Source organism: Silurus aristotelis (genome assembly GCF_946808225.1).
Source record: "Silurus aristotelis genome assembly, chromosome: 2".
Classification (NCBI taxonomy): Eukaryota; Metazoa; Chordata; class Actinopteri; order Siluriformes; family Siluridae; genus Silurus; species Silurus aristotelis.
Window position 1 is genome coordinate 18,293,213 of NC_139575.1, and position 18,384 is coordinate 18,311,596.

Genomic DNA, 18,384 nt, shown 5'->3' on the forward strand with positions numbered 1-18,384 from the left:
GCTTTCATTTATATTTTCAGTCTGTTTAAGGACTAAGTCAGATTTCTGACCAACACAAGCTGCCACTAACCCCTTGGGCTCTTTCGCTGCTCTACATTGGCTTATTCATGCTCTCCACTTCCATCTTCTCTTGTGAATGTTAACTGAGACCGAGTGCACACACCTAGGGGAAGTGCAGCCAGGTGTAAACATGCGGCTGCTGTTTGCTTTAGACCTCAGGAATCTGAGTTATGTGCTGACACCATTTCATATAGAGAGCCCTGAGCTATCGAGTTATAAACCATGTGTGTGCTGTCCTTCATTAATGCACTGAACATTTTTGAATGTGACTGCTTCTGCTGCTTAAGTTGGCCAAATGCTAGAGCTTGTTCTAAAGCAACTGCATCATGAACAATAGTAAATAATTAGATAATATTATAAGTGGTACTTTGTTAGCACTTGCCTGTTAATAGAACGAAGATTTCAAATGCCATAGGTAAGGAGTCTGCTGTTCTAATACAGTCTGCAAAGCTAAATTAAGTAGATGCAGCAGTTTTCCAGCTGTTTTTCCCCCTCTAGCTGCCAAACCCTATCTCTCAAAGTTTTAAAGGTAGTCTTTTCAAAGTCCCATTTGTATTGTTTAATAAAACCTTGATATAAATGACTACTGTTATACTTCTTTTATTTCATTAACCATTTTATTATTAGGTCTTCTTATGAATCAACACCATACCCCGTTGCATTGTGGGATTGATTTATCTAATGATGACATTTTACAGACGCTAATTTTCACTATAGAAAGCATTAATGTTTCATAAGCGTCTGCATTATGATGGATGTTCCACAGGCACTACAGATTGAAACCACATTCCTTTCCCTTTACATTACAGAGGAGGCTGGTAGACACAGACCTTTTTAAATAGGCGAATGACATCCTCGCTGATCTGCGCCAGACGGACAATAACGTTGTTGATGTAGATGTCGTTGAGTGTGGCGTGGTCTCGGCTTTCTCGGCGAGTTTGGTTTAAAACCAGGTACCAGCAGTTCACTGAAGACAGGAGGTGCTGGTCTTTCCTAAACAAGAAAAACAGAGAGAGAAAGCTCAGGAAAGTTAATATGGCCATGGGATGAAAGCTAGCTCTAGTATCACAGACTGCCTGAAATATTGAGGTTCAGACAGTAATGTTAGACAAAAAATAACGATTTAAATCATTGTTCCTTTTATTGACTTAAACAAACATAAAAAAAAAATCACTCACACAGCTAGCTCCCCCAGGGCACACTAAAATAAACATAGTTAGTTTGCCTTTTCAAAAGTAAAACATAATGGGCAAAAAAATAATTTAATTGTGATTATACATGCATGGGACCATTAATAAAACAATTGGTGATTTGCTAGGGGCTATTGTAGTTAGTGCTCTAGTCAGTATATTATGTTTTTACAGTGTGGAAAGAATCTGTTACACCTTTATGTGATTATCTGGGCTAATTAAAGTCAAAAACTGTCAAAACAACAACGACCCTACGAAGCGATACGCAATCTGTATGTGCAGCTCAGGAATCTGTTTATTGTCTCGAGCAGTCAGAGAACGGAACAAGCAGTCGCTTTTAATTAACTTTGTTTGGCCAGATCATGGTCTCTATGCCTGGTCCCATTTTTTTTTTTAAAAGGTCTCTTATAGACTGCTATTATTTTCTTACAGCAGAAACAAAGGCTGAAGATGACATTTCTCAGCGTCCTTGAATACCTATGTCACACAACACACTCGAGAACACGCATTTGCATGCAAACATGATGTCCGGCAGCTCATCGATCACCTAATACCTTAATGCTGGTAATTATAATGACCCTGAACCAGAGAAAGAGTAAAAGTGTCCTGGTATGATCCTAATCTGCTTTCGTGGCTTAAGCTTTCACTAACCTTCACCATCACCAACACCCCCAGGCCCCCACCTCCTGTTCCCATCCTCCATCTCAACCCTATCTCCTTCCCTAATCAATCAACAAGCCTGAGGATGAAGGGGAAAAAAGCTTGGATGAGAGGAGATAACTGGATGAGGTTTTAGATAAGGTGAGCAGGAGAAGAAATTACATTGCATAGTAAGACCACAGAGAAATCTGTAGCATCACCCCCTTTTGAGAGTAGCAAAAGTTTTTCTTTCTTCTGGGCTATAATATTTAAATAAATAAAAAAAAAATTTAAGAGTTCCATTATATGATGACAGATATTCTGTCCTTTAATCAACAAACCAGCCACCAGTTATTATAACGTAGGTATATGTGACAGGACCTTAGTGTGAAAATGTCTATAGTTTAGCAGGCAGAGCACATAATATGAGGATAAGCTATAGTTAAACCTAAAAATATAAAAACAAGGATTTTGACCTTGCATTGCAAAAAGCTAAACAAGATCAATAATGCAAAAAGACTTCAAACAGGAGAAACAGAAACAGCAGGACAGTCAAGTGAGACAAAGAACAGGTGAACACATTATCATCATAAGAATAGAGGTTCAAACACAGACCGAATTTAAGTTTAAGTCTAAATTTAACACTTTACAGGATAGTCTGGGAAGATAATGAGTTAAGATCAGATATAATATATTTTTTATATATATAATATATATATATATATATATATATATATATATATATATATATATATATATATATATATATATATATATATATATATGTAGAGGACGGGGGGTATGGAGACGGATGATCTGCTGTGGTGACCCCTAATGGGAGAAGCTTAAAGGAGAAGAAGAAGAAGAAGAAGAAGAAGGAGAAGAGAAAAAGAAGAAGATATATATATTATATATACATATATTTCAAATTATGTCTTCTCAAATATCTGCAAAAAAAAAAAAAAAAAACACACTAAAGACAGCTATATGACACATTGACATTCAAAAATCAGACAAATGTTAATTAAAATCAAGGACAGAATTATACCCTAAATATGTCATTTTTATCTATTTTATTATTCCATTGATTAGGACTCTACTGGTTTATTTTTTTGCCTTGCATATTTACAACCCCCCAAAAAAATTATTCAGTGTGACATTGTGGCTGCTATTACATGCTCAGAAAGTGTCCCTGGAGTTAATATTGCTTCTCACTTATGCCATAAATGCCTTTAAGTTAAAGGTCAAAATCCTGCATAACTGAGACACGCCATAGTTAAAGCAAGTCTGTAGTTAAATCTGATATTTGAATATATATATTTATGTGTGCAAGATCCATGAAAAATCCTCAACTATAAATACAACCTTTTACACATGACTGCAGTGCAACGCTTGTTAACTCTGTGTCACTCTGTCTATATTCATGATTGACATTCTGCATGTCTTCTCTTCATTGCCTTTCGATTTCACTATTAGCCTGACGTCTGCACACTTAACCCCTTCCATGGTTTAATGAATTTTGAATAAAGTGTATTTTGGATTGCTGCATTCGAAGCGATCTGTGATACAGCCACTAAAATCCTGACTTTGGGCAAGCAGAATTCTAATTGATGTCAGTCAGACAGAAAAAAAAAAAAAAAATTTTATCTGTAAGTTAACATTAACTATATGTAATTATGAAAAATCAGTGTTGCACTGCATATACTCGCTTCTTAAACAACACCTCTAATTAACGTCAAACACATTTTTGCCACTCCATGCTATGTTACGCGTATGTCAGTGCTTCGAAAAAAATATACCAAAAATACACAATGGTGTTATGTTTTTTTCTGTTACAAGCCAGCGTTAAGTACAGCATAATACATAGGAGTGTCTCAGAGGCAGACAATAGAGTCAGGTGCATTTATCTGATGTGCAGAAGATTTCCTCCCAATCATAATGGATAATAAAGAGTCAAAACGTAGCAACAAAAGAGAGCAGACAACAGCCAGCCTACACAGCATTACTCATGTGCCGATAAACAGACAACGTGTAAAAGATTTCGTTCCTCCTCTCCGAATGATATGAAACTAGTATCTTTATCTTTTTATTCCCATTAGCTTATATAAATTACATTTTTACTGCTGGAACAAATATGATGTGGTGTAAATTGAGCAAGTAAACAGAGTTACAATTTGGAAAACTTACATGGCTTGTATCTCACCTTTTATTCATGCACTATAGATGCAAGAAAAAAAATCATATGCAGATGATTGTGTGAGTGAGAGTGGTGTGTAACTGGCAATAAGAATGGGGAAAAAACTAATTGAGATATTCTAAACTAGCAAATGAGAAAGAATCATTGAAGGACAGCAGCCAATCAGGCTGCTGAATGCTCCATGTGACTGGATGTCATGTTTTATAATCCAGTATACAAAAACCCAAAACAAAAAAACACTAAAACAAGCAGGACATTTTCATTCTGCTCTATAAATGTAGTTTATTCAATACATAAATGCACAATAAGCAGTGACTGCTCCAGCTATTTCAGACTGAAACTGCATGGCTTAATTATAAATCTCTCTACATCACACTATGGCTGCATTCCTGCTTTTGGCTTCCTGTAGCCATGGCGATCAGATTTATAATGGTGAAGCTTGTGGTGCAACTAGACTTGCCATTGTGGTACAAGAAAGACAAGACGTCAAGCATCAAGACACTTGGCACTTGCTGTCTGAAAAACTGAATCACTATCTGTCTTTACATAGAGACAAAAAGTCTTTTTCTTTACCAAACATTTGAATGCACATTAATAAAATATACAATAAAGAAAAACATGACATGTGCTATTTTTCAATTTGTTCAAACTTATTTTCTATGAACTAGAACAAGAATGTTTCTTCTGAAGACTGCAATGCATTTCTGGAAAGTTTCAAAAGGAAATACATCATTATGCTGACAAATACACTTGGATAAAAAGATGTAATGTAAAATAAATTTTTATATACTGTATAGAAAAATGCATAACTCCATCAAGTTTGCAGATGACACCACCATGGTCCAATCGGCTTACAGGGAAGAGATTTGAAGCCTGACAGTGTGGTGTGCCACCAACAACCTGACCCTCAACGCCATGAAGATTAAAGAGCTCATTGTGGACTTTTATAAATCTAACAGCGAGTGACAATCCCCAGTCTACATCAATGGAACTGCGGTAGAGAGGGTCTCCAGCTTTAAGTTCTTGGCAGTTCACATCTCTGATGATCTGTCCTGGCACCAATACACCTCAGCTCTGGTTAGGAAGGCACAACAGCGGCTGTACTTCTTGAAGAGTCTTAGAAAAGCTCATCTGTCCCCAGAAATTCTAACGAGTTTTTATCCTGACCAACTCCATCACTGTATGGTACAGAGACTCCACTGTGTGTGAACCAAAAGCCCTGCAAAGGGTGATTAAAACTTCCTGCCACAAAGCACCTTCACCACAGCAGATGTCTGCGCAGAGCTCACAACATCATCAAGGACTCCTCACATGCCAGTCATAAGCTGTTTAACCTACTTCCCTCAAGAAAGAGATACAAGAACACATGCACCAGAAACAGCAGGTTAAGGGCCAGCCAGCTTTTATCCATCCACCATCACCCTACTGAACTCTAAACTACAGTGTTAGAACACTGTATAATTACTGTGTACATACAATGTAAATTACAGTTGTAAATGTATACCCCTCTTTTTTTACACATATTGTGCCTTGCACTAATCTATTATTTATATGTATATGTATCTATATATACACGTTACATACTGTACATCCTGTCTAATATATCACATATACGTATACATATACATTTTTTGAAGCCTTAGCCTTGTCAACTTTTTAACAGTGTCTGTAGATTTTTTTTACTGCTATAACCTTTATATTTATCTGCTGCACACACACACACACACACACACACGCACACACGCACACACACACACACACACACACACACACACACACACACACACACACACATATATATAAAATACACATATATAAAATACATGCTGTACATACACTTACATATTTACCTGCACGTGTCAATTGGCACAATTGCTTCTATTTGCACTTCTGGTGGATGCTAAACTGCATTTTGTTGCTGTGTAGCTGTACTGTCTGTCTGTCTGACTGTATGTCTGTCTTTCCGTCCGTACCTCCAGAACTACAACGCTGTATGTACACCATATGGGTAGACCCTTGCAACCTGAAAGTTACATCCATGTGCTTAACATCCCATTTTCAAAACCAAATATATTTGATCACTCTTTACTTCTTTAATAGCCTCAAGTCCAGTTAGGGCTTTTCACTTGATACTGAAGTGTATCTATCTGGTTTTGTGCTCTTTCAATCACAAGAGCATTATAGAGATCAGACACGAATGGTGAGCGAGAAGTGCAAGTGCAAAGTCGACGTTCAAGTTCATTCCAGACCACTTGTATTCTTCCAATCCAAACATGGCAAACCATGTGCTCATAGACCTTGCTTTGTGTACAGGGGTATTGACTGAAACAGGTTCAGGCCTTTAATCTCTTCTGGGCCTAAATGCAGTGAAGGAAAATCTTAAAGTTACAGCATCCAAATACATTCTAGGTAATTTGTGTGTTTATAAGGTCCAGATTTGGATGTTGAAGTCAGGTGTCCACATAATTCTGGCCATACAATTAGCTGTAAGATGAATGTAACTTCAAGTTTCTATGTATTTAACATTACAAACTATAAAAAAAAAAGCAAAGCATCATATATGGTTTAGATTGTTCACTTAATACTTACATTTCCTATATGTTCAATCTTGTCTGACACCAGTTTAAGGCCCACATATGGATGTGATGCGGCAAATTGGTGGACACTTGACTATAAAAACCAGAAACAGGAATATTAAGAATGATCTTTTTAACTTATCCTGTTCTAATAGGTTCCACTTTTCTTGGAAGTTTTTTTCACTAGAGTTTGGAGTGTGGCTGTGGGGATTTATGCTCATTCAGCCACAAGACCATTAGTTTAGTCAGGTACTGCTCACATATTTTTAGCCATAGTGAACCTGTCACTGGATAGTTTAAGTTTTTTAATTTGTATTTTATTGACATGTAAATGCTGGTTAAGGAAATGCTTCCCTAAAATTCTAATCTCTAAACAATAATTTTCTCTAGGATACTTAACTTTATAGGGGCAATGCTATAAATGATAAATTCCATGATAATTAGCAAATATACAGTGGGTACGGAAAGTATTCAGACCCCCTTAAATTTTTCACTCTTTTTATCTTGCAGCCATTTGCTAAAATCATTTAGGTTCATTTCTTTTCCTCATGAATGTACACACAGCACCCTATATTGACAGAAAAACACAGAATTGTTGACACTGTTGCAGATTTATTAAAAAAGAAAAACTAAAATATCACATGGTCCTAAGTATTCAGACCCTTTGCTCAGTATTTAGTAGAAGCCCCCTTTTGATCTAATACAGCCAGGAGTCTTTTTGGGAAGGATGCAACAAGTTTTTCACACCTGGATTCAGGGATCCTCTGCCATTCCTCCTTGCAGATCCTCTCCAGTTCTGTCAGGTTGGACGGTAAACGTTGGTGGACAGCTATTTTTAGGTCTCTCCAGGGATGCTCAATTGGGTTTAAGTCATTGCTCTGGCTGGGCCATTCAAGAACAGTCACAGAGTTGTTGTGAAGCCACTCCATCGTTATTTTAGCTGTGTGCTTAGGGTCATTGTCTTGTTGGAAGGTAAACCTTCAGCCCAGTCTGAGGTCCAAAGCACTCTGGAGAAGGTTTTTGTCCAGGATATCCCTGTGCTTGGCCGCATTCATCTTTCCCTTGATTGCAACCAGTCGTCCTGTCCCTGCAGCTGAAAAACACCCCCACAGCATGATGCTGCCACCACCATGCTTCATTGTTGAGACTGTACTGGACAGGTGATGAGCAGTGCCTGGTTTTCTCCACACATACCGCTTAGAATTAAGGCCAAAAAGTTCTATCTTGGTCTCATCAGACCAGAGAATCTTATTTCTCACCATCTTGGAGAACTCCATGCGGGTTTTCATGTGTCCTGCACTGAGGAGAGGCTTCCGTCGGGCCACTCTGCTATAAAGCCCCACTGGTGAAGGGCTGCAGTGATAGTTGACTTTCTACAACTTTCTCCCATCTCCCGACTGCATCTCTGGAGCTCAGCCACAGTGATCTTTGGGTTCTTCTTTACCTCTCTCACCAAGGCTCTTCTCCCCCGATAGCTCAGTTTGGCCGGTCGGCCAGCTCTAGGAATGGTTCTGGTCGTCCCAAACGTCTTCCATTTGAGGATTATGGAGGCCACTGTGCTCTTAGGAACCTTAAGTGCAGCAAAAAATTTTTTGGAACCATGGCCAGATCTGTGCCTTGCCACAATTCTGTCTCTGAGCTCTTCAGGCAGTTCCTTTGACCTTAATGATTCTCATTTGCTCTGACATGCATTGTGATCTGTAAGGTCTTATATAAACAGGTGTGTGGCTTTCCTAATCAAGTCCAATCAGTATAATCAAAAATTTCTGGACTCAAATGAAGGTGTAGAACCATCTCAAGGATGATCAGAAGAAATGGAGAGCACCTGAGTTAAATATATGAGTGTCACAGCAAAGGGTCTGAATACTTAGGACCATGTGATATTTCAGTTTTTCTTTTTTAATAAATCTGCAAAAAGGTCAACAATTCTGTGTTTTTCTGTCAGTATGGGGTGCTATGTGTACATTCATGAGGAAAAGAAATGAACTTAAATGATTTTAGCAAATGGCTGCAATATAACAAAGAGTGAAAAATTTAAGGGGGTCTGAATACTTTCCGTACCCACTGTATACTGATGTGAAAGATATATGTCAGTCACTCACACACACACACACACACACACACACACACACACACACACACACACACACACACACACACACACTACAGATAAGTCATAACTGAACACAAAACTCTAAAGCTTAAGCAACAAAGGTTTGTATCGGAAGTTATCACAAATAAGCACAAGATGAGATTTTTTTCTTTCCTGTGAACGTGTAGTTCAGTTCAGAACTAGGTCACTCTCAGTTCTGAGCCTCAGGCTAAACCTCAAATCAAAAGAGTTTTTTCTTTTTTTTAGTATTGTGCAGTGACATTCTCTGTCTACTTCCCACTTCTCACTTTAACTCCTTCTACATTTCGAGAATGTGATACACACGATACTCCAGTGGAGGGAAAAATTTAGAGTTCGATGGAGAATATTTCCCTTAGTGAATAATGTACGGATAAGAAGTGAGGCAAAGCAGAAAAAAGTATTGGTAAATCTGAGAATACTCCAAACATTAACAATTGTATACACACTATACTATATATACTAATACAGTGGTACCTCGACATAAGAGTGCCCTAACATACGAGTGGGATACGAGCGGTCACTCGGTCGATTTTTTGCTTTGATACGCGAGCAAAAACTTGAGATACGAGCTCGAGACACCGCTGCTAGATGGCGAATCGAAGCCAGAAAGCGAAGATTGTGACGAAAATTAAGATAAGCAAAGAAGAAAAAGTAAAAATGTTTAAAGTTTAGGGATACGTAGTGTGCAGGAGTGATAGTAAAAAAAAACGCTCCGCCTCTGCTTATCGCGTCTAACACCACCCCCCCCCTCCGCACACTCTCACACCCCACCAGCGTTTTCGTTAGCTCAAGTCGTCTCATCTCCAAGGAAAATATACTGAATAAAACCTTATTATATCTTTACATTCTCTTTTATTATGTTTTTATACAATATTTGTAATTTATAAATAAATTTTTCTCATTCAAAAACACATAAAAACAACTGGGGTGGCATTTTGGGGGCTGGAACGGATTAATGGCATTTCAATTAATTTCAATGGGGAAATTTGCTTTGAAATACGAGCAATTTGACATACGAGCAAGGTTACTGAACGAATTAAACTCGTATGTCAAGGTACCACTGTATATTGTATCAATCTTTCCAAACTGTTGCTTAAGCTTTGGAAGTGCACAACAGTATAGGTATAGTAAAGTATATAATATTATATGTCTAAGTATGCTGTAATAATACAATTTTCTTTACTGGAACTGGAAGGGGCCCAAACCTGTTCCAGTATGACAATGCTCTTGTACACACAGCAAACTTGATCAAACAGTGGTTTACCATGGCTGGATCCTTGACCTCAACCTAACTGAAAACATTTGCGATAAACTAAAATACGATGAGCTCTGACTTTTAGATGAGCAGGAATGCGGACTGCACCCCAGGCCTCCACACCCAACATCAGTACCTGACTTCACTAATGGTCTTGTGGCTGAATGAGCATAAATCCCCACAGCCACTCTCCAAAATCTAGTGAAAAAACTTCTAAGAAAAGTGGAAGCTATTAGAACAGGATAAGTTAAAAAGATCATTCTTAATATTCCTGTTTCTGGTTTTTATAGTCAAGTGTCCACCTACAGTTGTCTACATAATGTACATTATGCTGTACACTGACCTTAATTATATCATGTTTTGTATTCTTTTTTTTTATTGGATAGGATTGATTTGGAATGTCCAATTTGCTGCATAATTCTGTATATATGAGTGCGTTCAGATGCTTAATCAACTTTCTGATGATAATTATAAATATATGACCCATTTCCCCAAACACCATCAGGCACATTTAGATATACACAACACTTGGTTCCATAGTAAAATACATGAACAGATGTACTGCAGAACAAACCAGATCTCTAGACACATATACATTCCACATGTACTTCCATCTAAAACATGTGTACATGTGAAAATAATTTTTCCCCCCAAAATATCAACTCAAAGATACACAAAACAGCTTAAAAGCAGCTAAAGAGTTATTTTCTATATGTAGACATATTTTCTTTCGAAACAGGAAGTCAAAGTTAATGTTCTTAAACACTAATCACTAATTTCACTAAATTCAACCAAAGAACAATTGGAAACGTGAATAGTTTATGTGCAGAAAGACACATGAACTACATGTAAAACATAATTTCACTTTTTTTTTCCTATTTTACTTGATGTAGTGAAAAGAAAAGACATTCTTAACATTTTATTATTTTTTCTAAAACTTTTGAAAGTGTATAATTACAAGTTTGAAAATTTTTTTTATATATTAAGTTAGAAAAACCAAGATTTCTAAAAAAAAGTATTTCACAAGGATTTGTCTAAATACACCAGACCATAAAATATGCTCAGGCTTTTAAACATCCTATTCCACATGTAGCCCTCGTTTGCTGTTATAATAACCTCCACTCTTCTGGGTAGTAATTCCTCTAGATTTTAAAATGTGTTTGTGGAGATTTGTGCACATTTAGCCACAAGGGTGTTCGTAAAGTCAGGTAATGATATAGGGTGAGGAGGCCCGGGGTGCAGCCAGCATTCCAATTCATCCCAATGGTGTTTTTAGTTCTGAGGTCAGAGCTCTGTACCCTGCTACTTAAGATCTTCCACTCATCCTTTATAATTGTGTACTTTGTGGTAACATTTGGGGAAGAACTACATATGGCTGGAAAGTCAGGTGCTCCAGTACTTTTGTCCATATACTGCATGTAAAGCCTAGCTAAATATAAATGATGTGAAAATATCACTATAGGTAAATAAATAAAAAGAAATATGTTTTATTAGAATTGGAATTTTTGCAAAAAAAAAAAAAAAAAAAAAAAAGGTTTAATTTAATTAAAGGATAAAAGTACATAAAGTCATGTTTGTTTTATAGGCCATTGACTATTTTATATACAATCTTAATTGTTAATCAAGAAATTAAACATTTTTTATGTATATATCGATCACTATTCATGTACCTGTCACTGGTGTCTGACAATTCAGCCAGACAGAATAATAAGTAATACATGTTCCAGTTTAAAATTCCCAGAATTCCTCTATTGTTGTTAATCTAATTTTGCACAGTAAAACAAAGGACAGCAATTATCTGTTTTTAGCCCAGACCTGTCCTGGTTTAGAATTATTAAACTCTGGTGGAACTGCTTATTTGAACAGGTCAGGTGATTTCCTCAAGTGTCCCCCATACTAATGCACAGATGTTAGACAGATGTTGTTCCTTCACACATATGAGCACACATGTATGCACACAGACACAAGCACACATACCCACTTAAGCCAGGGGATCACATGTATGAGTATGAGTGCTCTCTTTCCTCCCATCTTTTATTTCCTAATTACAGGTGCCGTTTCCACTCATTGGCTCGGTCATAGGAAATTGATTTTCTAAGAAAGGCAGGGCTTCCAGTATTTAAGCACCATTGCAGAAGCGGGTTGGGGAAACAAGAGAAGTGTTGTGGTTGTTGCACTGTGGTGTGAAAACTGTTGGTATGTGAGACCTTTGTTTGTTTAAATGCTAGGTAGAAGTTTGACAAACTATCTTTTTTATATTCCTCGCCTCTCACCAATGTTCACCTCTGCTGTTAGCCTGTTGCGCATACGTAACGTACTGTATGGCAGGTTATATACAAATGATACATGTGTGAAATGAAACAGAGTAAACGGTATTATTGGGTCTTGTTCATGTCCTTTCTTCCAGTCACCATCAACACACACCACATGTTACTACAATATATCTTAGACTTTAATAGGGGAACGTAACATACACCCAACTACTGCTTCCTTAAGCTGACAGCCATTATAGTGCAGACCAGCAGCTTATGGGAATATGATGACCACCAGAGCACACGGTTTAACACCCCTAATGTGTGTGTGCATGTGTGTGTGTGTGTGTGTGTGTGTGTGTGTGTGTGTGTGTGTGTGTGTGTGTGTGTGTGTGTGTGTGTAATTTGAGTCAGGTGTCTTCAGAATGGAGGAGAACAGGCAGATGAATCTGCTTAGGGACATGCCTTACTGCTGAAACAAACAGAGCAATAATCCAGCATCTGTCTGCCTTATACTCACATTCACACACACACACACACACACACACACACACACACACACACACACACACACACACACAACACATCTTACAAGTAATGAAATAAATCATAGATGGGATGTGCTGTTACAGGAAAACGATCAATGCTATATTCAACAACAGCATGCCGAATGTCTTTTACATTTATACTTCGAATCATCTAATATCCTTATCTTTGCTATAATCAGTCACTGCCTCAGCAGCCACTTCATTTTTTCTCTTTCAGGAAGTTAGTAAGACAAACAACACAACTTTGCGTGTTACCGAAAAACCTTAAATCTGTCCATCTTGAAGATGGCGAAAAAGCTCTGTCACTGGAGACTCCTTTCAAAAGTGCTAAAGAAATTAAATAATAAATCCTCTCAAAGAAACTTGCATTATTACAACAAATTACATACTTTCTAAATCCAATTATATAGAAGTAAGTCTTATAGGCCACTGGGAACGCTGTGGAAAAAATAACGTATTCAAACAAGTGCATGGACAAGAGCATAAGCTACAACAAATGTCAGAGATGTCAAATTTTAAGAATGGAATCAACACTATCGTTTAAAATGTGAAATTTAACAGTGCTTTATTTTTATTTTATTAAACTTTAACTATCAAGGAAAAGGAGGGGAAAATAGATTACTTGTTACTGAGTAACATTGTTATAAAATACAGCCCCAACATCATATGCCTATTAATTTTTTATATTGAACTCTTTCACATCATACTCTTTTCCTGTTAAGTAGTTAATATGCAGACTTGGTTTTAAACAAAAATAAAGCATGTTCATGTGAACATTATTATGCAAATATACACCTGTCCCAGAGAAGACAGGCACAGATGTACAGACGTCTAATCCGATTCTACAAGGATGCTTGACGACAAGCTTTATTTCCCCCTGACTTCATTCAAATGCACCAGCAGCTAGACTGCACCCGGATCAAACGCGTCTTCCGCAAACCACACCAAAGGACAATCCCATCATATAATCATGTCCTTTCGCCAACAATTCGGAGGGTTTTAAAGAGCTTTGCCATAAGGCAGCTAATCCAGTCTCGTGTAGCTTGCTCAAGCTTATCCGCTTAAAGTGAAGGGAAACAAAGGCCGAATCAGTGACATGAGCGCATACACATGACGTTACTGAATGTCCAGCCGTTTAACTTAGCTTGGAACGCTAGGGCTGTTGTTTGCTTATCTTACATAGTTTCCCTCCCCCCCCCCCACACACACACACACACGCACACACACACACACACACACACACACACACACACACACACACACAGAGAAAATTAGGCCAGAAATGTTTGATAGCTCCCAGCTGTAGACACAGAGTCTAGTCCAGACAGGTTTAAAGATGAGATGATGGAGCAGAGGATGGACATTTACCAAATAACATTATATTCGGTCTGATGTTCACAGCACAATCAGTCTGCTCCAGCAAACACACACACACAATATTGCTTTTAAAAACAATTTTGGCACATGCTCTGTAGGCCTGGCAGTATGTATGAAGTTGGGAGACCCAAGGCTTGTGCCAGTGACAAACAAAAGAAAAGGATGCTAGCAGAGGCGTGCCATAGTTCAAACAATGTTTCTGTGTGGTTTCGATTCAGAGTGCAGATTAAATGCTGCTTCTTTGATTTAGGGTCAGATTGTAGATGAAACACGGATGTGATTCAAATTCATATTGCCGATTAAACACTGATGATGTGATTTGAATTCGGACAGCAGATAAAACACTAACGCAGTGTTCTAAATCTAAACTGTAGATTAGTTCACACGTGACATTTTAACTTGTTTGCATTGGGGTTTTTATATTTTGAAGCGCTTATATTCAATAATTGTTGTTAGCTTTGAGTTCTGAAATGTTTTGGAATGTAGTTATCTGCTTGAATAACTCATGCGTGTACCTGCTTGTGTTAAATAGTCATACTGGACTCTCCTAGCTTATCAAGCTTGGGTTAGGGCTCTTCATAGAGACAGGCATAATTGCAAACTCCCATTGTTTAATAAAGAGCTCAACCTTCCTGTGTGAGCACGCTAATAAAATATGACATGAAAACACACACAAACACAAACACACACACACAAACACACACGCACACACACACACACACACACACACACACACACACACACACACACACACACACACACACACACACACTCTGCCCCCCAGCACTTCTGAACTGTAGGTAGCTCATTACTGTGTGCAGCAGTAACAGTGGAGTTGCAAACTTTACTGTCATTCCAGCGATATACATGTACACAATAGAATGATAACATTATCCACCAGTGTGGTGCAGTATATTAGAAGAAATTGACAACAGTCTGCCGCAAGATAAACCCCAAACAATATGTAGTGCAATTTAGGAAATCTCACACTGCAAATAGACAGCAAGATGCAATATGAAGACAATACCATAATACCATAATACCACTGCATCACATGATATAGGTTCATATGATACAGGTTTTACAGACAGAACAAACATTAGCATTAGTTGAGGAGGTGGTGTGTAGCTTAGTCTTAAAGGCATTAGAGTTTGCCTCTGAAGGTCATGAGTTCAAATCCCAGCCCCATCAAGCTGCCACTGCCGGTTGTATTATTGAGACCAATGTGAGTCACTGTGGATAAAAGTGTCAGCCAAATGCCGTAAATGTTGTGGGTTCATTCAGCATACAACACCATAAACCCATCTGTAATCTTTTATCATATTATATATCTTGCAATAGTCTTAAGATTATCATTACATTATTATGGTTTGTTCTACAATATGCATAAATTCCTTTAAATCCTTTAATGTTAAGTTGCATAAGGACTGTATTGTTTATTATACAGTACCCCAGGTGTTCAGTGGTTAAGATGTTGACCTAGAATGTCATAAGTTCAAATCCCTGCAACCACCAAGCTGCCAAGGCCCAACAGGTCTCACATCTTACTTAAAATTACTGATAACTGTAAGTCGGTCTGGATAAGGGCGTCTCCCAAATGCCATCAATGTATTGTGTGTCTGTGCAAGCTTCGATTTCTCCCTTCTTCATGCCTGTGTACATCTTGCCCTCTGAGTCACTGCCTCTCTCTCTGTGTGTTTGTGTGTGTGTGTGTGTGTGTGTGTGTGTGTGTGTGTGTGTGTTGGTGCAGCAGTGAAGGCTTCACAGTTCAATGAAACCTGTTCTCTGTCATGTAGGAATCAGCTACACAGGAATGTGCTGCCTGTATACCTAGTTCACCTCACTGTCCACCAAGAAAGTTTTTTTTTTCAACTTCAGGCACAATTAAAGCAGCTCATCTAATTAGACTATTATCTAATTACAGCTGGATGAAACATTTTGATTATATGATGTTTTCAGCTTAATTTATTTAAGTAGTACATAATGCCATCGGATAAAAATGTTTTAAATTGTGTCTTAAGAATAAATGCATATTTAAATCATACAAATAAACCAAAAACAATCTAACAAATATTGTCATAAAATTCGTGTTTTAAATATTTGCATTAAATTGTTCTGCTATAAAGCTTGTAGTTTTTCTAGCTTAAATCCTCCACAGCACAATTTTAACAGCAAATGATTCTTAACACTACATATCATTCAGGATTTAGACATGTTGCTCTGTTAAAAGAGAACAGTAGAGTAGGAAAATGCCTTCTGCCTGACTCAAAGGAACAGAACTCTCATTCCCCATTTATTGTTTGGCATGAAGTCTATAAAGTTTGTGTATTAGACAAACCAGGAAAAAACAACATCAGTTAGATCTGTATACTGTAATACTTTACTCCGGTTCAGCCATAAGCAGTACCAGAAGGTGCAAATAAACTGCTGTAAGTAATTTATCAGACACAAAGACCTAGAATGACACAAATAAACAAGGAGGACAGACTGGAAACTGGAAATATGAAAACTGCACAATTGTTGAGGGTTCAAGCTTAGGGCTGTAGAGACTGGCCAAGTTTCCCTTGTTGTTGAGTTCAGGTCTACAGGCGAGCTAAGGGTGCATACAACTCTCTTACAGCTGGCCTTAATTACACACAACAAGCCTGCTGCTATTGCAATGGGCCTCAGTAGGCTCTCTCTCTCTCTCTCTCTCTCTCTCTCTCTCTCTCTCTCTCTCTCTGTCTCTCTCTCTCTCTCTCTCTTTCTCACACACACACACACACCACACACACACACACACACACACACAGCCTGAAGAAATCATACTTTTAAGCACACGTGTGCTCATAGCTGCTGGATTTACTGACCAACTCTCTTATCTATACAATCTTTACTCCCCAGCACATGTACACCCAACTGCATACTGCTCCTTACAGAACCACAGAATTATATTTAAGAATAGAATAAGATAGAACTAGAATAGAATAGAATAGAATAGATTAGAGATCTTATCAAAACAGTGTAGAATAGAATAGAACTTTTGCCACCATAAAATAGAAATTCGCACAACAAAAAAGGCAGTGGAAATGCTAATCAATAATTGTTTTTTAGGAAATAACAGTGATCAGTGACTGAAATAAACAATAATTGATTGAATGATTGATTAATAGTAAACAATTGTGATCAGTGATTGGTTATTAGGATACAATGGAGACCAGTGATTGGCGAATGGAAAACAATTGTGATTAGTGATTGGTCGAAGGGAAACAACAATGATCAGTAATTGATTGACAGGAAACCACTATGATCAATGATTAGTTAATGTGAATCAACAGAGATCGGTAATTAAGCTAGGGACATACTACCAGGTTCAAAGTCGGTCTGCTTAGCATCCATCTACACCTGGTCTCCACGCTGCACATCTACAAGTCATGTGACCACAAACGGCACACGTGCACTGCCTAAATGCTACTGAGACTGTTCTCAGAAAGCATGTGTCCACACATGCACTTTTTTATTTCATTGTATCGCACAAGCTGACATCGCGATTGCGATACAATTGATTACAAATACAATTACAACTAGCGAGGAGTCAGTCAAACCTGCTCTTTATCAATCTAAATAAACAGCAGGTGGAATATTACATCAATCAAATAACCAAAAGTTATTTGGTTGGTCAATTGGCTTGCCATATTTTTGCAAAAAAATTTACTTATTCAGCAACATTGTAATTTATGTTAAATCAGTGCATATTCTCCTCATTCACAGATAAGAGCTCGCAATTTATTAGCATGATCCTACATACAAAGCCGAATGAGCTGCTGCAGGGTAAAACTCCGGTGCTGGCTGAATGCCACTGAGCAAATAATTGCCTATTGATTAAATATGCAGAAGCAGCAGCTCACATGCAAACTGAAGTGCTCCAGTCTTTTGGTTTTTAACCAGCTGCTTTGATGAAGCACTTCTTTGGCAGTGAGGAAAACAGGAAAGAGAGCCTGTTCATTTAACAGTCCCATTTCTGTTTCTAAAATGACATGAAGATAAAATCCAGCTTGTGAATATGTTACAGCTTCTTACAAGCTTGCCTAGTAGTGTGCAGGTGGATGGACATCTGTATCCAGTGGCAAAGCTCAACAAATTTCCAGCAGCTACTTCTGTTCAGACAACAACAGCA

General features: G+C 37.8%; 1 protein-coding gene across 2 annotated transcripts in view; it reads right to left on the reverse strand.

The window, feature by feature from the left end:
- srgap3 (SLIT-ROBO Rho GTPase activating protein 3) overlaps positions 1–18,384 on the reverse strand; it is a 119,296-nt gene that overhangs the window by 59,719 nt on the left and 41,193 nt on the right. For both annotated transcript variants that reach the window (XM_083570729.1, XM_083570728.1), the window contains exon 3: positions 891–1,053. In XM_083570729.1, the coding sequence (XP_083426855.1) occupies positions 891–1,053 (163 nt within the window). The remainder of the gene's footprint in view (positions 1–890; positions 1,054–18,384) is intronic.